Source organism: Chlorocebus sabaeus, chromosome 6 (assembly GCF_047675955.1).
Source record: "Chlorocebus sabaeus isolate Y175 chromosome 6, mChlSab1.0.hap1, whole genome shotgun sequence".
In the NCBI taxonomy this organism is placed as follows: Eukaryota; Metazoa; Chordata; class Mammalia; order Primates; family Cercopithecidae; genus Chlorocebus; species Chlorocebus sabaeus.
In genome coordinates this window covers 59,038,699-59,058,251 of record NC_132909.1, presented here as the reverse complement: position 1 = coordinate 59,058,251, position 19,553 = coordinate 59,038,699, and the positions used below count along the sequence as shown (strand labels likewise).

The following is a 19,553-nucleotide window of genomic DNA, read 5'->3' as shown; positions in this document are numbered from 1 at the left end:
GGCCCGCCCTGCAGTCACCCAGCACAGCCTGGACTGTATGACACAGAACCACCTTCAGACCCAGACGGAGTGCCAGGCTGTGGAGAGACAGCCCTGGAACCCTCCAAAGTGTCAGGGCCATGACAGCGTCACAGGCTGGGGGCAGGGAGATATGACAACAGACGGAACTTTATCCTACATAAGCCTGTGTTTCCTGGGGCTCCACCAGAGAGGCCGCAGACAGGGCCTACGCAGCACTCGCAGAACCTCTCCCAGTCCTGGGGAGCAGGAGTCGGGGATCATGGTGTGGGCAGGGCCACATTTCCCCTCAAGGCTCCAGGGGAGGACCCTTCCCGCCTCTCCCAGCTTCTGGAGGCTCCTGCTATCCGTGGCTGTGCCACATCACGCTGGCCCCTGTGTCCGTCCCGGAACCGTCTCCCTGTGTCTTTGTGTTCGTGTTTCCTTCTTTCTCTGAGGACACTTGTCCTCAAATCAGGCCCATCCTAATGGCTTCCTCTTGGGTATAATCACCTCTGCAAGAAAGTCGTGTCCACACAGAGTCCCATTCCCAGGTAGCAGGGCTCAGGATTTCACACTATCCTCTTTGGGACACTGGTCAGCTCATAACAGACTCCTCATAGAAAAAGGGTGGCGCGGGGACAGTTAGATGGGGTTGGAGGGTTAGACGGCTGTTGTGTGGCGCGGGGACAGTCAGATGGGGTTGGAGGGTTAGATGGGTGTTGAGTGGCGCGGGGACAGTCAGATGGAGTTGGAGGGTTGGGTGTTGAGTGGCGCGGGGACAGTTAGATGGGGTTGGAGGGTTAGACGGGTGTTGTGGGTGGTGCGGGGACAGTCAGATGGGGTTGGAGGGTTAGACGGGTGTTGTGGGTGGTGCGGGGACAGTCAGATGGGGTTGGAGGGTTAGACGGGTGTTGTGGGTGGTGCGGGGACAGTCAGATGGGGTTGGAGGGTTAGACGGGTGTTGTGGGTGGTGCGGGGACAGTCAGATGGGGTTGGAGGGTTAGACGGGTGTTGTGGGTGGTTCGGGGACAGTCAGATGGGGTTGGAGGGTTAGACGGGTGTTGAGTGGCGCGGGGACAGTCAGATGGAGTTGGAGGGTTGGGTGTTGAGTGGTGCGGGGACAGTCAGATGGGGTTGGAGGGTTAGACGGGTGTTGTGGGTGGTGCGGGGACAGTCAGATGGGGTTGGAGGGTTAGACGGGTGTTGTGGGTGGTGCGGGGACAGTCAGATGGGGTTGGAGGGTTAGACGGGTGTTGTGGGTGGTTCGGGGACAGTCAGATGGGGTTGGAGGGTTAGACGGGTGTTGTGGGTGGTGCGGGGACAGTCAGATGGGGTTGGAGGGTTAGACGGGTGTTGTGTGGCGTGGGGACAGTCAGATGGGGTTGGAGGGTTAGACAGGTGTTGTGGGTGGCAGGAAATGGGGATGAGGGGACCACACTCCCAGGTGGTTCTGGGCACAGCTGTTCTATGTCTTGTGCCGTGAAGGCTTGCATCTTTTAGAAACAGTGAATGTGTGACATCTGTGCAGCGCTGGGAGGGCAGTCAGGGTCTTGTGCTCCCTTGCTCTGTCCCCTCTGCCATGTCCCCCATTCCTGCCATTCCATCCCGTCCCATGGCCCTGCCCTCTCCACCCTCCTGCCTGGCAGCGTTGGGAGGCCGAGCCTGCCCGTGGGCCTGGCACCTCCTGGAGGCTTCTGGCACATAAATCCCTGACCAAGAGTGACTGTGTGGCTCCACTTGGGTTTGCAAGATCAAAGCCCTCTTTGCTCAGTGGCAGGGGCTCTCAGTGCTGAGAACAGGCCCTCCGCTGATGCCCTTCAGGTCACGGAGATGCGGCGGACCCTGACGCCTGCCAGCTCCCCCGTGTCCTCGCCCAGCAAGCACGGAGACCGCTTCATCCCCTCTAGAGCCGGAGCGAACTGGAGCGTGAACTTCCACAGGATCAACGTGAGGGGCCGGCCGGGCAGGAGATGGGACCCCCCGGGAGGCCCAGGGCCCCTCCTAGCCTCCTTGCTCTAGAGCCAGGAACAAGCAGGCACCTCAACCCCTCCCTCTCTGCTCTCCTCCCTGCAGGAGAATGAGAAGTCTCCCAGTCAGAACCGGAAAGCCAAGGACGCCACCTCAGACAACGGCAAAGGTTAGGGTCCCAGCCCATCCGCCCTGCAGGCCCCCACCCTGCCCTGCCCCACCTCACCGCACTGTGCTTGGTGCCCGCAGATGGCCTGGCCTACTCCGCCCTGCTCAAGAATGAGCTGCTGGGTGCTGGCATCGAGAAGGTGCAGGACCCGCAGACCGAGGATCGCAGGCTACAGCCCTCCACACCTGAGAAGAAGGGTCTGTTCACGGTAAGCCTGTGGCACCCCCCCCCCAGGAACTGGTTCCCAGTGACACCTTCCCCAGCCCCCACCTCCCGGGCACCAGCTCTGCCTCCCCGAGCCTGTTTCTTGGGCCTGGCCATGGCCCAGCTTCCCACCCTCCCACCCTGACCCTGCTCCTGCTCCTTAGCCAGGCCAGGGGCCCTGGTCCTCTGGGATCTGAGGCTGGAGGCCCAGCAGGTAAGCTGGGAAGTGGGGCTGCAGGAGGAATCCAGGCTCAGCCTCTTGGGCTTTTTCTCCCCACACCGATGCTACCTGGGGTCCCGAATACCCAAGACGGTGGGGTCCTGCCTGCAGGAGGCGGCACTGGGTGCTCCCACAGGGCCGCACTCTGTCCACATGATCTGGGAGCTCGAAGGCAGAATCACACAGAGCCTGCCTTGGTTCCCTCGAGAGGGCGGAAGGGGTGGGGGTCCACAGTCCCTGCTGGGAAGGCGCCTTCCTGTTCACAGCTGCTCTGCACAGGGTCTTAGCGCCTGCCTTAGGGCTACGAGCTATACCAGGAGTGTGGGCTGCTGGGGTCCAGCTCTGAGGGTCCTACAGCCTGGGCGTCCGCTCAGCTGGCGTGTCCCCCACTCTGCAGTATTCCCTCAGCACCAAGCGCTCTAGCCCCGATGATGGCAATGACGTGTCTCCCTACTCCTTGTCTCCCGTCAGCAACAAGAGGTGGGTGTCCCTGTGGGTCCTGGTGGGCGAGGCTGAAGGGGGCTTCCCAGGGCATAGTGGCCTGGAGCTGTGATGTGTCCTTCCCCAGAGTCCTTAGAGTGGAGGGGGCCCAACCCTCCATGAGGCCATGGTCAGTAATAGAAGTGTACACCAGGCCTAGAGTGGCCCAGAGACCCCCCCTCACCGAGGGCACACCATGGCCTGGCAGTGTTGGCCTCAGGCGGGGGGCAGTGTCGTCAGGAAGGGCTGCCTGGAGGAGGTATGGGCAGCAGAGCCAGCACAGCTGTGGAAGGGAGCCCAGAGCAGCCAGACACCTGAGGGTGAAGGGCTGTGCGGCCGTCCCCGGGTTAGGATCACATGGTGGTGGTGATTGGAGGGGCCGGACTGGGCTCCTGGGACTGGCAGGGGAGGAGATACTTCCCATGCGTTTGCAAGAAGTCACCCAAGTGCAGTGGCTGACGCACGCCACGTGGCCGCTTCTGCAGCCAGAAGCTGCTTCGGTCCCCACGGAAACCCACCCGCAAGATCTCCAAGATCCCCTTCAAGGTGCTGGATGCGCCGGAGCTGCAGGACGACTTCTACCTCAATCTGGTGGACTGGTCGTCCCTCAATGTGCTCAGCGTGGGGCTGGGCACCTGTGTGTACCTGTGGAGCGCCTGCACCAGCCAGGTGGGTGCCGCGTGGGGTGTGCCTGTGCACGGGGGCCTCCCCAGCTCCCAGCAGTCCTCAGTATACCCACTGGGATCCAGGGAGCATCAGTATGAGCCAGGCGCCTGCCATGGCCCTCCTAGCCAGGGCCTCCCAGCCTCCCAGCCCCAGCCCTCCCAGCCATGGCCCTCCCCGCCAGCAGTGACATCTGCAGCAGCATGGGGTGCCCACTGGAACCACAGTCTCTGTTCAGCTCCACAGAGGAGAAGAGACAGCTGTCCCAGCCTGGCTGAGCCCAGGGGCCACCATAACCACCGAGTGGTCACTGTCCTGGAGTGGCCTCTGGATGCACGGGGCCTGCTGGTCCCTACAGGAAGCCTGGGTTGCTGGTGCAGGGCAGCAGCAGATACTGCTGGGGTGGGGGGTTCGGGGATAACGCCATGCGAGTAGTTTCAGGAGAGCGAGGGTTGGCGCTTCCTCCCATCATCTGCTCGTCCCATGCAGGCCTGTGTTCCCTGCGTTTCTGTCTTTTGTCCACATCCCGCTTGAGCCTGCCAGGTCCCAGCAGTGACCAACCCAGAGACCCCACGGGCCTGGAGTGATGAGAGAGTGAATGAGTGGACGGGAGAGTGGACGGGAGAGTGGGTGGGTGAGTGGGTGGGAGAGCGGACCGGAGAGCGGACGGGAGAGCGGACGGGAGAGCGGACGGGTGAGCGGGTGGGAGAGCGGACGGGAGAGCGGACGGGAGAGCGGACGGGAGAGCGGACGGGTGAGCGGGTGGGAGAGCGGACGGGAGAGCGGACGGGAGAGCGGGTGGGAGAGCGGACGGGAGAGCGGACGGGTGAGTGGGTGGGAGAGCGGACGGGAGAGCGGACGGGAGAGTGGATGGGAGAGCGGACGGGAGAGCGGATGGGAGAGCGGATGGGAGAGCGGATGGGAGAGCGGACAGGTGAGTGGGTGGGAGAGTGGGTGGGAGAGTGGACGGGAGAGTGGATGGGAGTGGTTGAGGGCGTGGATGGGAGTGGTTGAGGGCGTGGATGGGAGTGGTTGAGGGCGTGGATGGGAGTGGTTGAGGGAGTAGATGGGTGAGTGGACGGGAGAGTGGATGGGAGTGGTTGAGGGAGTGGATGGGAGTGGTTGAGGGAGTGGATGGGAGTGGTTGAGGGAGTGGTTGAGGGACTGGATGGGTGAGTGGATGGGAGTGGTTGAGGGAGTGGATGGGTGAGTGGATGGGAGTGGTTGAGGGAGTGGATGAGAGTGGACGGGAGAGTGGATGGGAGTGGATGAGAGTGGACGGGAGAGTGGATGGGAGTGGTTGAGGGAGTGGTTGAGGGAGTGGATGAGAGTGGATGGGAGAGTGGATGGGAGTGGTTGAGGGAGTGGATGAGAGTGGACGGGAGAGTGGATGGGAGTGGTTGAGGGAGTGGATGGGAGTGGACGGGAGAGTGGATGGGAGTGGTTGAGGGAGTGGATGGGTGAGTGGATGAGGGAGTGGATGGGAGTGGTTGAGGGAGTGGATGGGTGAGTGGATGGGAGTGGACGGGAGAGTGGATGGGAGTGGTTGAGGGAGTGGATGAGGGAGTGGATGGGAGTGGTTGAGGGAGTGGATGGGTGAGTGGATGGGAGTGGTTGAGGGAGTGGATGGGAGTGGACGGGAGAGTGGATGGGAGTGGTTGAGGGAGTGGATGGGTGAGTGGATGAGGGAGTGGATGGGAGTGGTTGAGGGAGTGGATGGGTGAGTGGATGGGAGTGGATGGGAGTGGTTGAGGGAGTGGTTGAGGGAGTGGATGGGAGTGGTTGAGGAAGTGGATGGAAGTGGTTGAGGGAGTGGATGGGTGAGTGGATGGGAGTGGTTGAGGGAGTGGATGGGAGTGGATGGAAGTGGTTGAGGGAGTGGATGGAAGTGGTTGAGGGAGTGGATGGGAGTGGTTGAGGGAGTGGATGGAAGTGGTTGAGGGAGTGGATGGGAGTGGTTGAGGGAGTGGATGGAAGTGGTTGAGGGAGTGGATGGGAGTGGTTGAGAGAGTGGATGGAAGTGGTTGAGGGAGTGGATGGGAGTGGATGGGAGTGGATGGAAGTGGTTGAGGGAGTGGATGGGAGTGGATGGGAGTGGATGGGTGAGTGGTTGAGGGAGTGGATAGAAGTGGTTGAGGGAGTGGATGGGAGTGGTTGAGGGAGTGGATGGGTGAGTGGTTGAGGGAGTGGATGGGAGTGGTTGAGGGAGTGGATGGGAGTGGTTGAGGGAGTGGATGGGAGTGGTTGAGGGAGTGGGTGGGGGAGTGGTTGAGGGAGTGGATGGGAGTGGTTGAGGGAGTGGATGGGAGTGGTTGAGGGAGTGGATGGGTGAGTGGTTGAGGGAGTGGATGGGAGTGGTTGAGGGAGTGGATGGGAGTGGTTGAGGGAGTGGGTGGGTGAGTGGATGGGAGTGGGTGGGTGAGACCGTGGAGGCGTGAATGTACACATGGATAGACTGGGGCTTCGAGACCAGCGGCAAAGCTCATACTGACCTCTGCCTCCAGGTGACGCGGCTCTGTGACCTCTCGGTGGAAGGGGACTCAGTGACCTCCGTGGGCTGGTCTGAGCGGGTGAGTGCAGAGGGCTTGGCCTCCACCTGGGAGATCTGATGGGGCCCTTGACCATGTTGGGGGCCCTGAAGACCCACAGGGGCTAGTGCGTGGCCTGAGGTCGCCTGTGTCCAAGCATAGGTCTGTGCCCCCCACTGTCCCCGGCCTTGGTGTGGTCCTGGTGGAGGGAGTAACAGGGATGAGCAGGCACCCGCCAGGCCCTCAGAAAGGATGGCAGGACCCGTGGGGAAGCAGTGCCCCAGTTCCTTCCATGGGACCTGCCCACCTGGGACTCGCTTCCCTGGAGCTCCAGTTTCCAGTCAGGGTGGAGTGGGCTTTAGTTCCATTTTCGACTATGATGAAAACATCCCAGCAGCAGCTTTGAAGCATGTCATGGGGAGGGTCTGTGCCTCCTGCCCAGAGCTGCCCAGGGCTGCCCCTAGTGCTCGTAACCACTTGCTGTGTCCAACGTGTACACTCACCCTCCCTCCATCCACTTAGATTTTCATGCGGCTCAAAGTCAGTTGCAGACAGCCACACGTGTTGCCCAGCTCCTGGGCATGTGTGGAACCTGGAGCTCGGTGTCTGCAGTTTCTCCTTCCCTCTGTGTGAAATGTCCCTGTGGGTAGGTCCACATACCCTGAGTCTTGGCTGGACTCTGACAAACACAGGCGTCGCATGCGTGGGGCGTGCCCGCCACCCCAGAATGTGCTGAGGGGGTTTAAGCTTCTGAGGAGACATGCATTCAAGAGTCTTTAGGGAAACCATCCCAGAGCCCTGGTGAGGGGAGAGCCTGGCGTGACCAAGTCCAAGCCGGGCACAGTCCCTGGGCCAGACCTGACGCTGGTGCTCTGCCCGTGCCTTCACTCCTAGGGGAACCTGGTGGCGGTGGGCACACACAAGGGCTTTGTGCAAATCTGGGACGCGGCCGCAGGGAAGAAGCTGTCCATGTTGGAGGGCCACACGGCACGCGTCGGTGAGGTGCCCCGGTCCCATGGCTGGTGAGCTCCCCGAGGCCCCAGCTCCCCGAGGCCAGGAGAGGCTCACCCCTACTTCCGCCTGGCCTCCAGGGGCGCTGGCCTGGAACGCTGAGCAGCTGTCGTCCGGGAGCCGCGACCGCATGATCCTGCAGAGGGACATCCGCACCCCACCCCTGCAGTCAGAGCGGCGGCTGCAGGGCCACCGGCAGGAGGTGTGCGGGCTCAAGTGGTCCACAGACCACCAGCTCCTTGCCTCAGGGGGCAACGACAACAAGGTACCCCTGCCCAGAGCCTGGACTTCCCCTTCCCCAGGAGCCGCACCCCTCACACTGGCAGGAACGGTGAAGCCTGGGTGGGGGCGGGCGCGGGGCCCACTCCACAGCCATCAGCAGGGCCCTGGGCTTGTCCTTCCTACCTAGCCAGTCCTGCCCTGTGGCACAGGGTGACGAGTGTGTGCCCCCAGGGGTCCTTGAGGGATCAGCAGGAGGGGTGTGGGGTGGGGTGCCAGGGCAGGTTATCACCCCTGTGAGGACCGGCCTATGGGACCACAGGGCTGGGACAGCCCCGACCTCACAGCCCCTGTCCACCAGCTGCTGGTCTGGAATCACTCGAGCCTGAGCCCCGTGCAGCAGTACACGGAGCACCTGGCGGCCGTGAAGGCCATCGCCTGGTCCCCGCATCAGCACGGGCTGCTGGCCTCAGGGGGCGGCACAGCTGACCGCTGCATCCGCTTCTGGAACACACTGACGGGACAGCCGCTGCAGTGTATCGACACGGGCTCCCAAGTGTGCAATCTGGCCTGGTCCAAGCACGCCAACGAGCTGGTGAGCACGGGTGACCCGGCCTCCCACCAGGCCTCAGGATGTGTGTCCTGCTGGCCCCTTGCCTGCCATCTGAGAGCGGCCTGTGGGGAGATGGGTCAGAGGCTCTGAAGGGAGATGGACGAGGGAGGCTGGGCAGGGAGGCAGGGAGTTGTCGGGGCCGGGGGGCAAGGCCCCTGGGGCCATCAGAGCCTCACCTGGGGTAAGACTTGGAGCCTCTGGGCCCTCGTCGCAGCCACACCTGGCGGCTCTGTGAGGAGCCGGGGAGCTCCCACAGCTGCTTCTGCTGAGAGAGGAGGCCCAGGACCAAGTGGGTTCTGCGGAGCACCCTGGCCTGCTTCAGCCACTGTGGGCATGTGTCACCAGGAGAGTCTCAGGGATGACTTGCAGGCGGGGCAGGGGGGCTGTGGGCCCTGGGTGGGTCCTTGTTGGGCTCCAGCCTTTGGCGGTGGGTGGAGGGGTACACCTGTGGCCTTCACACCTCCCGGACGGACTCAGGAGGCAGAGCCACATCCCCGCATCCCCTGCTCCTCCCGGGCTGGCTGGCGGCTCTGAGCTCTCCCCTGGGCTCGGGCGGGTACATGTGAGGCAGCAGGCATAGCGCCCGGCCTCGTTCCCCCCACCGACTGCGGTGCCCCTCCACCCTCCAGGTGAGCACACACGGCTACTCACAGAACCAGATCCTTGTCTGGAAGTACCCCTCCCTGACCCAGGTGGCCAAGCTGACCGGGCACTCCTACCGCGTGCTATACCTGGTGAGTGCACGCCAGGCACTTCAAGGTGCCCCGGGATTCTGGACAAACTGCCGTGGCCACCCCAGAGCACCTGTCCTGTGTTCTTAGGGAGGATGGTGTGCAGATGTAAAACCCCGCGGGACCCAGCACCAGGGCTGGCTGTCGGGGTATCTGGTGCTGGTTGTATTGCCAACGTTGGAATGGGCTTTACCGAACTCCCCAGCCCTGCAGGTGTGGGCCCTGTCCTCCTGAAGGACCTCAGTCTCTTCATTTATTTTCCCCAAAAAGAGGGGTGAATAGGAAGGCCAAAAATACCTCACACCTGACCACTCAGATGACCCCGTGGCCATCCTCACAGTAACTGTGTACACGTCGCTGGAAGGGGGCCAGGAGGCGTCCTTGACCCCACGTGCCCTCACTGGCCAAGGTTTTGTTTCTTCCCTGAAAAACATGTTTTGTGCTTTCATCCGTGCATCTGACAGTCCCTCATCTACTCAGAGTGGATGGCCCCACCTTGCAAGGGGGGGTGTCCTTTGTGTTTTTTGCAAAAATGCTCCAACCTTGGCCAGGTGCGATGGCTCACACCTGTAATCCCTCCACTTCAGGAAGCCAGGGTGGGAGGATCGCTTGAGCCCAGGAGTTCAAGACCAGCCTGGGCAACGTAGCAAGACCCTGTCTCTACAAAACCTTTTTTTAAATGAGCCAGGTGTGGTGGTGTGCACCTGTAGTCCCAGCTACTCAGGAGGCTGAGATGGGAGGATCACCTGAGCCCAGGAGATCAAGGCTGCAGTGAGCCAGGATCACCCCACTGCACACTCCAGCCTGGGTGACAGAGCCAGATCCTGTCTTAAAATTAAAAAAAAACAAAGACTCCAACCTTGGTTTCTGCCTGTGGTGGCCCCGGCCTGCCCCTCCCTCCTGTTCCCAGAGTCTGGGCTCTGCCCATGCAACCTGGGTTGGGGGTCCCAGCCACCCCACACCTTGCTCCCCTTTCCTTCGGTCCCCCAGCACTGTCCTGAGGCACCTAGAGGCCCAGTGTCATGGGGTGCTTCCCTCCTGTCCCCAGGCAATGTCCCCTGATGGGGAGGCCATCGTCACTGGTGCTGGAGACGAGACCCTGAGGTTCTGGAACGTCTTTAGCAAAACCCGTTCGACAAAGGTAAAGTGGGTCGGTATCAGCGCCACTCACCCCCACCCCAGCCTGTCCCAAGGTCATCCCTGTCTCCACTGTGTCCTCTGGCGTACCCTCCCCTGGGTCCCCCCACCTCCGAGCTTCCCTTACCTCAAATTCCGGGTCATGTGTCAGGGGCAATGTGGCAGGCTGAGGCTGGACCGGCACCTCCCAGCCCCTCAGGACCAAGCCCCACAGCCTCAGGTTCCCTCCAGGCAGCTTCCTCCCTGGGGTTGCGGCTCAGCACGTCTCCCATCCCCGTGTGTCTGCAGGAGTCTGTGTCTGTGCTCAACCTCTTCACCAGGATCCGGTAAACCTGCCGGGCAGGACCGCGCCACACCAGCCATCGTCGGAGGACCCCAGCTCCTCAGCTTGCATGGACCCTGCCTTCCCAGCGCTTGTCCCCCGAGGAAGGCGGCCGGGCGGGCGGGGAGCTGGGCCTGGAGGATCCTGGAGTCTCATTAAATGCCTGATTGTGAACCATGTCCACCAGTATCTGGGGTGGGCACGTGGTCGGGGACCCTCAGCATCAGGGGCTCTGTCTCCCTTCCTAAAGGGCAAGAACCACATTGGATGGTCGTGGCTCAGACCGTCTGTACTCAGAGCAATGGACGCCCCTTGGGACCCTCACTGCCTCCATCTGTTCATCACCTGCCCATCGGCGCCGCTTGCTCTTCCTGGAACTGCCCACGTCTGCACGGAACAGACCACCAGACACCAGGGCTGATTGGTGGGGGCCTCAGACCCCTGGTCGCCCGTTGACAGCTGCAGTCCTACTATGTCAAATCCAAGACCAGACCCAAGGCCAGACCAAGACGTGTAGGCCTGGGCAGATGGCTCAGGGCCACTGGCGGAACCGGCTTGTGGATCCAGGAGACGGTCCCCGCCTGGGCTTCACTGCGTCCTTGCAGCCACCTCTACCATCACCGCTCGAAGTAGCAGTCTCTCTGGAAGCATCTGTGTCATGGCCGTCACCTGGCAGTCAGTGGGCTTCAGATAAGCCTGTGCATCCTGGCCGAGCGTCACCTTCACACCGGAGGAGGATGTCTGCTCTGGACTCGTCACCCCAGGAGAACTGAACACGGGCCTGCTCACTGCCCTGGCTGGAGAGGAGCACAACAGATGCCACGTCTTTGTGCATTCTTCAACACGTGCCCTTACCGGGCCAGCGTCCCCCCTCCCCGCGCAAGACTTGCGTCCCCCGTGCCTGCTGGGTGGTTGGGTCCTGTGGAGGCCAGCGGCGGTGTGGCCCCCGCTCCCAGGTTGCCCGTGTCTTCGCCTGTCCTGTCCACCAGCGCCAGCGGCCGTGGGGAAGCCAAGGAGACCCAAGGGGTCCAGGAGGTGGGCGCCCTCCATCCTTCCAGAAGCTTCCCGGGCTCCTCTGTTCCTCTGTCTCATGCTCCCAAGCCACACAGCAGGCGGGGAGGGAGGCAAAGCTGGGGAGTGGGGCCTGAGCTGAGCACTGCCTGCCCCCCCGCCCCTTCCCATTTCACTGGTGGAGATGTGGAGAGGGTGGGGCGGGCTGGAGTCCGAGGGTCCCGCCCGCCACCCTGCTGTGCTTGGGAACCCTCACTCCCCACATCCCAGTAGCCTGGTGTCCCCAGTGGGGTTGGTGTGCATGTGTACATATGTATTTGTGACTTTTCTTTGGATTTGTTTTGTGTTTTTGTTGAGCAGTCCTGGAAATGTTTGAGGCTAGACGGGGAGGGGCCGGGACCCACCCACTGCTCCTGGGAGACGGGGTCCTGCTTTTAAAGCCCCGTCGTTTCAAGCGGGTGGATCTTCCGCATTCGCAGGAGAGACTCTCCCCACCTCTGTCCGGGCGGGTGTGGACTCCTCGCCGCCCGCCTGCGCGTGGGGAGCCGGTGCACGTGGCAATGTGGATTTTCCGTGGTCAAGGTCTTACTGTTTCGGGGTTTTTAAATAGGAAAACCAACCCTGCCTTCGCCCATGCCCGCCCTGCCCACAGCGGCCCCTGCAGTGCCAAAGAGCCGCCTTGTCGCTGTGGGCCTCGGGGCGTGGCCAGCTCAGGGCACAGCCCATGGGGGCCTCCGAGGCTCCTCCTGGGACCGGAACCTCCGCGGGGCCAGAGGGAAGGTGCGAGATTTGTGTTGGGGCTGGTTCTTCCATGCGAGGGCGGCGGGGGACCTCCCAGGACAGATCAGCCTCCTTTCTCATGTAATGCAGTGATGCTGTCATTAAACGCGTGGATTCATGTGTGGCCGGGGCTGGCTGGCTCTAGGTCCCCGGCTCGGGTGGGGTCACACGGCCCTGCCCTAGAGTCCCCATCTGGCCCTGGAGCTGCAGAAGCAACTTCTGAGGGGCTTCCCAGCCCTGCATTTCACAGATGGGGAACTCAGCCCTCGAAGGCCACAGAGACCCCTCCCGGGCCGGTCTGCCGGATCGCCGGCCACAGTCTTGCGGGGCCAAGGACTGGACTCCAGGCGAGTCCCTGCGCTCCAGCCAGACTGCCCTGTTCCCGGGAGGAGGTGCTCACCTGACCCCATCAGGGAGGGAGGGTGGGCGCTGCAGGGCTGAGCTCACCCCCAGGGCTGGCCAGATGGGACCAGGAGGGACAGAGCAAGTGGGGTGAAGGCCGTGGTGGGAGGGGCCCATGATGACGGGCCAGGGCTTGTGTAGAAATGGGGGCTTTGGTTCCCCACGGCCCAGGACAGCCGAGAAGAGGTGGAGGGGCCCCAGGGGAGCGTCCGTCAGGCCTTGCGGGGCACCGGGGCCGCTCACCAGCGCTGGGGCAGGTGCCTCTGCTGTCAACTCCACCCGACAGACCAAGGCCAGTGGGGCCATCACTTCCTGGGGTGACCCTGGCCATGGCTGGGAGATGCCCGGATGGAGCTGGAGGCTGACAAAGGGCCCTGCAGGGCGGTTTGCGACTTTTCTGTTGATCCTGGAATGTAGGTGGTGCAGTGAGAGGGAAAGAGAATTGAAAAGCTCAGGCTGCCGCAGGTTCTGCAATGAGAGGTGCAGGAGGCAGGAGCCTGGCCCAGGGGATGCTGGTGCCTCCCCGGGGTCTGGGAGAACAGGAGGAATGGCTGGGAAGTGGTTGGGGGAGCCAGGAGGCCTGGGGGCCAGGGGCTGCAGGGGAGGCTGTGGGGGGTGCCTGGCAGCCAGGAGGCCCCAGGTAGTTTTGAGGCTCGCTTTTGTACGGTGCCTGAGAAGACGGTGAAGGAGCCAGGGCAGGTCCCGTCCTGGGCATTGGAGATGATGAAACTGAGCTGACCTGGCCCATGTAGAGCTGGCCTGGGGGGCACAGCCCAGAGACAGGAGCTTATGAGGAAGTGAGGCGGTGGCGTCACAAGGGTGCGGAAGGGGCCCTGGGAAAGGGCGGCCTTGGATCAGGGGCTCACCACAAGCCTGGCATTTCAGCCAGGGCTAGAGGAGGCAGGGACACCTGGGTGAGAGGCAGAGGGCACAGCCATGCAAAGGCCCTGGGATAGGACGGCACCTGGCATGCAGGAGGAACAGAGTGAAGAGAGGAGGGCAGGGCCTTGTGGGCCTCAGGGAGGACTTTGGCACTTACCCCGAGGGAGTGGGGCCCCTGGGTGCCTGTCCAGATGGGAAAGGCAGGGTTGGCTCTGTGGGGACCCGACGCAGGGGCAGGGGAAGCCGAGACCAGGGTGTAAGCTCTGCCCCCACCCAAGCCGGATTCTACCCGAGGCCAGGTCCAGCCAGAGGAGGCAAGGCAGGAGGTTTCTGGATGTTTGTTGGGTTTTATGTTGTTTTTTTTTTTTATTGTGGTAAAATACAAAATCTACCATCTTACAGTGAGGTGGCGTTCAGTACCTTCACCATGCCGTGCAGCCACCACCTCCGATTCCAGAACATTCTCATCACCCAGAAGGCAGTCCTGTCCCCTTTACATCACCTAGTCACCCCCAGGTCCACCTCCCCAATTCCAGCACCCACGAACCCTCTCCCTGCCTCTGTGGATCAGCCTGTCCTGGACATTTCATAGAAGTGGGATCACAGCACGCCCTTCTGTGTCTGGCTCAGAGGAGCGTGACATCCTCAAGGTGCATCCACACTGTGGCCTGGGTCAGAGCTTCGCACCTCCTGGTGGCTGAATCTCATTCCAGCACATGGCTGGCCCCCTCCCCCTCACTGGGTGTTCTGTGTTCTCCTCCTCGGGTTGTCACCAATTGTGCTGCTGTGAGGCCCCGTGTGGGGGTCTCATCCTGGGTGTGTTTTACAAATGGACTGGGTGTGAGCGGGTGAGGAGAGGAGCTGGGGTGCCAGGTGCCTGCGCCCCTGACTTGGCACCGCCTCCTGCGATCGAAGGTGCAAGGGGGAGACAGAAGCCCCTCAAGGGGGTGTGGAGATGGAGAGGCCAGGCCCCAGGTGGGGCATGCGTAGAGCTGGGGGCTCACAGCCACGGACCCCACCTGGCAGTGGCCCTGGCCCTGCCCACCCACACTGTCACCCCCTGTTATTAAATACTCAGAACGACTCTCCAGCCCTCCCCTCCCTTGAGGCCACCTCACCCCGCCCGCTGCTGGGAGGAGGGAGCCATCAGCGCTGTTGCCGGAACACTGGGTGGCCTTTATGCTGTCAACAGTGGCCTCGGAGGCCTTCCTGGCAGGAGCCCCAGGGACCCAGGCAGACATGCAAACCCTGAGGCAAGAGGCTGCCCGGCCCTATGTCCCCTCGGGGACCCTCGAGGCCAGCTTCCCAGCACCTCTCTACAGGTGAGCCCCTCCCTCCCTGGGTGTCAGGTTACATGGGGTTTGGTTTGGGGTCTTGCATGTGTCACTCATTATTCCTAAAAGGCTCACGTGTGTGAAGTCCCCTCCAGCTCTTCCTGTTCCCCTCCAGCCTGCGGCCGCTCACTGTGGGGACCACAGACCTGGAGACAGGCCGAGAACAAATGTGTCTGTGGCCATTTCCAAGGGCTGCAAACGCACTGGGAGCTTCGGCCACAGAAATATCCACCCTCTGAAATCCAGGCGTGTGCGGGCCTGGGCCCTTCTGTGGCTGAGGGAGTCTGTCCCACACCTCTCAGCCCGTGGTGGCTCTGGGCAACCCCAGGCACTCCTTGGCCCCCAGTCTCTGCTTCTGTCTTCACCCGGCCTTCCTGTCTGCATCCAAGTTTCCTTCTCCTTATAAGGGCGTCAGGCACTGGATTCGGGGCCATCCTAACACGGGGTGACCTCATCTTAGCTGCACCTGCTAAAACCATTTCCAAACAAGGCCATGTGCTGAGGCTCTGAGCAGATGCAATTTTGGAGGTATGCAAGTCACCCCAATACAGTGTCTATTAGCAATTGTTTAAACAATTACGGAATACTATGCAGCCATGAAAAAGAAGAGTGAAAGCCCTTTGCTCTATTTCCAAGCAAAGAAATTAAACGAAGATGGTGGCTGGGCATGGTGGCCCACTGTAATCCCAGCACTTTGGGAGGCTGAGACAGGAGGATCACTTGAGCCCAGGAGTTCAAGACCAGTCTGAGCAACATAGTGAGTGAGACCCAGTTTTTTGTTTGTTTGTTTTTCTGAGACAGAGTCTCACTGTTGCCCAGGCTAAGGTGCAGTGGCACAATCTTGGCTCACTGCAACCTCCGTCTCCGAAGTTCAAGGATTCTCCTGTCTCAAGCCTCCTGAGTAGCTGGGACTACAGGTGTGTGCCACCATGCCCAGCTAAGTTTTGTATTTTTTTTTTTTTTTGTACAGAGTCTCGCTCTTGTTGCCAGGCTGGAGTCCAGTGGTGCACTCTTGGCTCACTGCAACCTCTGACTCCCTGCTTCAAGCCTTTCTCCTGCCTCAGCCTCCCAAGTAGCTGGGATTATAGGCATGTGCCACCATGCCCAGCTAATTTTTGTTTTAGTAAAGATGGGGTTTCGCCATGCTGGCCAGGATGGTCTCGATCTTCTGACCTCATGATCTGCCCACCTCGGCCTCCCAAAGTGCTGGGATTACAGGCGTGAGTCACTGCGCCCAGCTGTGAGACCCCATCTCTATAAAAAAAAATTAAAAATCAGCCAGGGTACCAGGTGTAGTGACTCACGCCTGTAATTCCAGTACTTTCAGAGACCGAGGCAGGCGGATCACCTGAGGTCAGGAGTTCAAGACCAGCCTGACCAACATGGTGAAACCCCGTCTCTACTAAAAATACAGAATTAGCCGGGCATGGTGGCTCATGCCTGTAATCCCAGCTACTCAGGAGGCTGAAGCAGGAGAATCGCTTGAACCTGGGAGGAGGAGGTTCCAGTGAGCCGAGATGGCGCCATTGCACTCCAGCCTGGACAACAAGAGTGAAACTCTGTCTCAAAAAAAAAAAGGCTGGGCGCACTGGCTCACAGCTGTAATCCTTGCACTTTGGGAGGCCGAGGTTGGTGGATCACGACGTCAGGAGTTTAAGATCAGCCTGGCCAAGATGGGGAAACCCTGTCTCTACTAAAAGTACAAAAAAAATCTGGGTGTGGTGGCAGGTGCCTGCAATCCCAGCTACTCAGGAGGCTGAGGCAAGAGAATCGCTCGAACCCAGGAGGCGGAGGTTGTAGTGAGCCAAGATCGCACCACTGCACTCCAGCCTGGGTGACAGAGCAAGATTCCGTCTGGAAAAAAAAAAAAAATCAACCAGGCATGGTGGCACGTGTCTGTAATGCTAGCTACTTGGGAGGCTGAGGTGGGAGGATCGCTTGCGCCCAGGAGGTCAAGGCTGCAGTGAGCCAAAATCGTGCCACTGCACTCCAGCCTAGGCGACAGAGCAAGACTCTGTCTCAAAAGAAAAAAAAAAAAAAGGGTCTCAGTTGCCCAGGCTGGAGTGCAGTGGCATGATCTCAGCTCACTGCAACCTCTGCCTCCTGGGTTCAAGCGATTCTCCTGCCTCAGCCTCCCGAGTAGCTGGGATTACAGGCACCTGCCACCACGCCCGGCTAATTTTTGTATTTTTAGTAGAGACGGAGGTTTCACCATGTTGGCCAGGCTGGTCTCAAACTCCTGACCTCGTGATCCACCTGCCTCAGCCTCCCACTGTGCTGAGATTACAGGCGTGAGCCACTGCGCCGGGTGCAAGACCCTATTTCTATTAAAAAAAAAAAAAAAAAAAAAAAAAATGGAGATGCGGTGGACAGGCTCCCGGAAGTGGGTAATAATGGAGGTGGGTGTACGTACCACCTGGTCCTGGAAGGAAACACCAGAAAGTAGTGAGTGGCAGGTGGGTACGGGGCCGACAGCAGTGGTGAGGGGGCTCATTTCTCATCAAATATTATTCTGTGCTGTTTTAATTACTTTTTGTCTGTTTGTTTTGAGACAGTCTCTCTCTTAGGCTGGAGTGCAGTGGTGTGTGTGATCTCGGCTCACTGCAACCTCCGCCTCCCAGGTTCAAGTGATTCTCCTGCCTCAGCTTCCCAAGTAGCTGGAACCACAGGTGTCCATCACCACACCTGGCTAATTTTTGTATTTTTAGTAGAGATGGGGTTTCACCATGTTGGCCAGGCTGGCCTCGAACTCCTGACCTCGTGATCCACCTGCCTCGGCCTCCCAAAGTGCCGGGATTACAGGCGTGAGCCACTGCGCCCGGCCAATTTTGTGCTATTTTAATTGCGTTTTAAAAGCTACACGTGTTTTGCAATTCATGTCAAAAGGGGCGAGGTTCCCCAGATCTTGAAATTGCCTTTCTAGTGGAGAAGCCGAGTCTACGTGGTGTCCCTCAAACAGGCTCCGTAACTGGCCAGGCTACTCCCATGTTCTTTGGACACCTGGGAGTCTAGTCAGGATTTACGCCGAGTTCCTGCCATGAGACCTGGAACCGGGCTTCCCGTGCAGGGCACAGGTGAGATTGTTTTGAGCCCTGCCAGACTATCTTGGGGCCAAGAACCTTGTTCTCTGGGGTGACTTCCTTGGGACATATTCCCAAGAGCAAGGCCAAAGCATAAAACATCTTTGAGTCTTTTCTCTTTTTGTGTTTGAGACAGTCTCGCTCTGTTGCCGGGCTGGAGTGCAGTGGCACGATCTCGGCTCACTGGAACCTCCACTTCCCAGATTCAAGTGATTCTCCTGCCTCAGCCTCCCGAGTAGCTGGGATTACAGGCCCCCCCCAACCATGCCTGGCTAATTTTCATATTTTTAGTAGAGATGGGGTTTCGCCATGCTGGCCAGGCAGGTCTTAAACTCTTGACCTCAAGTGATCCACCTGCCTCAGCCTCCCAAAGTGCTGGGTTTACAGGTGTGAGCCACACACCTGGCCTAGTGCGTCCCCCAGTCCTCCCTGGGCCATGACTCAGTGCCAGCCCCAGACCACTTCTTCCTGGTGCACCTCTAGGCCAGGGGAGGCTTCCCAAAGGAAGGGACTTGCACGTCTTGCAGGCTGGACAAGGACTATAGGAACCCAGGAGTAGCCAGGGCCCTCGTCCTCTTCCCCTCCCTCTTCAGGCAAGAAAAGCTCAGAACAGAAAGGTTTAATGCTGACTTGGGTGCTTGGGGTGGGACGTGTGGGGAGAGGGGGAGTCAGCCTCTCTCCTCTGCCACCCACTCTGGGGTGGGGGATCCAGGACTGAAGGACAGACACCAAGTGGCGAGGGAGGAAGGCCCCACGCCGTGGGCCAGGCCTCTACATCCTCCACCCTGGCAGACATCGCAGAGGGGTCAGAGCACTCGCTGTAGAGACGAGCTCAGTCTGCCCCCTGCCCACTCAGCGATGACTACCTGTCCCTGGAGGGTCCCCGCTGGCCACTGGCCATCAGGCAGGCCACACGCTGGAAGTACACACCCATGGGACACGACGCAGCCGGCCAGCTGTGGTACGCAGGCCTGACCAACTCGGACACCCGGAAAGCGTGGTACAACCTGCCGTTGGACCCGGCCAGCCCCTTCCGCGAGGCCTACAACCGCTGGCATGGCTGCTACCAACGTCGGGAGCACAGCATGCCATCGGGTGAGTGCCTGCCCTCCCCGCCCTGGGCACCCGGCCTGCTGGAGGGGGACAGGAATGACCGCCAGCCCCCACCCCACCGCAGCCTACACCCAGCACCTTCGGGAGACCGCCTGGCACGACCCCATCATCCCTGCCCAGTACCAGGTCCCCAGCACCCGGTGGGGGAGCGCACTGTGGAAAGACAGGCCAATCCAGGGCAAGGAATATGGTGAGGCCAAGTGCGGGGCGGGTCCCCGGGAAGCCTGGGGGACGAGGCCACCTAGGCCAGGGTGAAACCGCCAGGGAGGTCTGGGAGCCCCTTGCTGGCCAATGGCGAGGAGGTGGGGGCAGAGAGTGACCCGGGTACCATCTACAGTCATCAACAGGAACCGGTACGGGGTGGAGCCACTGTGGAGGGCATCAGACTACGTGCCCTCCCTATCAGCGCCCCAGCACCCGCCTGGCACCACCCAGAACTACCGGGAGTGGGGTCTGGAGCCGTACTGCCCCTCCACCTGCCAGCGGCCCCCGCCTTCCTCCACACCCATGCCCCGATAAACGCATGCTGTCACCATGCACCCACTGTCTTTCTGCACCCAGAGGAAGGGGCACTAACCTCGTCCCAGGGGACCAGAGGCTCGGGACAGAGGCAGACGCTGGGCTCGCTGGCTGCCCACAACTAGGGCAGGGCTGAGATGCCCAGGCTACCCCTGCCCAGGGACCCC

The 19,553-nt window shown here is 60.9% G+C and overlaps 2 protein-coding genes across 3 annotated transcripts in view; both read left to right on the top strand.

The window, feature by feature from the left end:
* FZR1 (fizzy and cell division cycle 20 related 1) overlaps window positions 1-12,180 on the top strand; it is a 29,761-nt gene extending 17,581 nt beyond the window's left edge. The window contains exons 3-14 of one of the 2 annotated variants that reach the window (XM_007994779.3): window positions 1,822-1,947; window positions 2,074-2,137; window positions 2,218-2,345; window positions 2,959-3,041; window positions 3,527-3,710; window positions 6,209-6,274; window positions 7,127-7,229; window positions 7,324-7,508; window positions 7,824-8,057; window positions 8,705-8,809; window positions 9,855-9,947; window positions 10,232-12,180. In XM_007994779.3, the coding sequence (XP_007992970.1) occupies window positions 1,822-1,947; window positions 2,074-2,137; window positions 2,218-2,345; window positions 2,959-3,041; window positions 3,527-3,710; window positions 6,209-6,274; window positions 7,127-7,229; window positions 7,324-7,508; window positions 7,824-8,057; window positions 8,705-8,809; window positions 9,855-9,947; window positions 10,232-10,273 (1,413 nt within the window). In that variant the 3' untranslated portion in view covers window positions 10,274-12,180. Of the gene's footprint in view, window positions 1-1,821; window positions 1,948-2,073; window positions 2,138-2,217; window positions 2,346-2,958; window positions 3,042-3,526; window positions 3,711-6,208; window positions 6,275-7,126; window positions 7,230-7,323; window positions 7,509-7,823; window positions 8,058-8,704; window positions 8,810-9,854; window positions 9,957-10,231 lie in introns of both variants that reach the window. The other variant, XM_007994778.3, reaches the window with a different exon arrangement.
* A 2,232-nt stretch (window positions 12,181-14,412) lies between these two features.
* On the top strand, window positions 14,413-19,506 carry TEKTIP1 (tektin bundle interacting protein 1). Its single transcript, XM_007994781.3, has 4 exons — window positions 14,413-14,662; window positions 18,611-18,849; window positions 18,932-19,057; window positions 19,205-19,506. Exons 1-4 carry the CDS (start codon window positions 14,520-14,522, stop codon window positions 19,384-19,386), a joined length of 690 nt encoding a protein of 229 aa, XP_007992972.3. The 5' UTR covers window positions 14,413-14,519; the 3' UTR covers window positions 19,387-19,506.
* The last annotated feature ends 47 nt before the right edge of the window (window positions 19,507-19,553 follow it).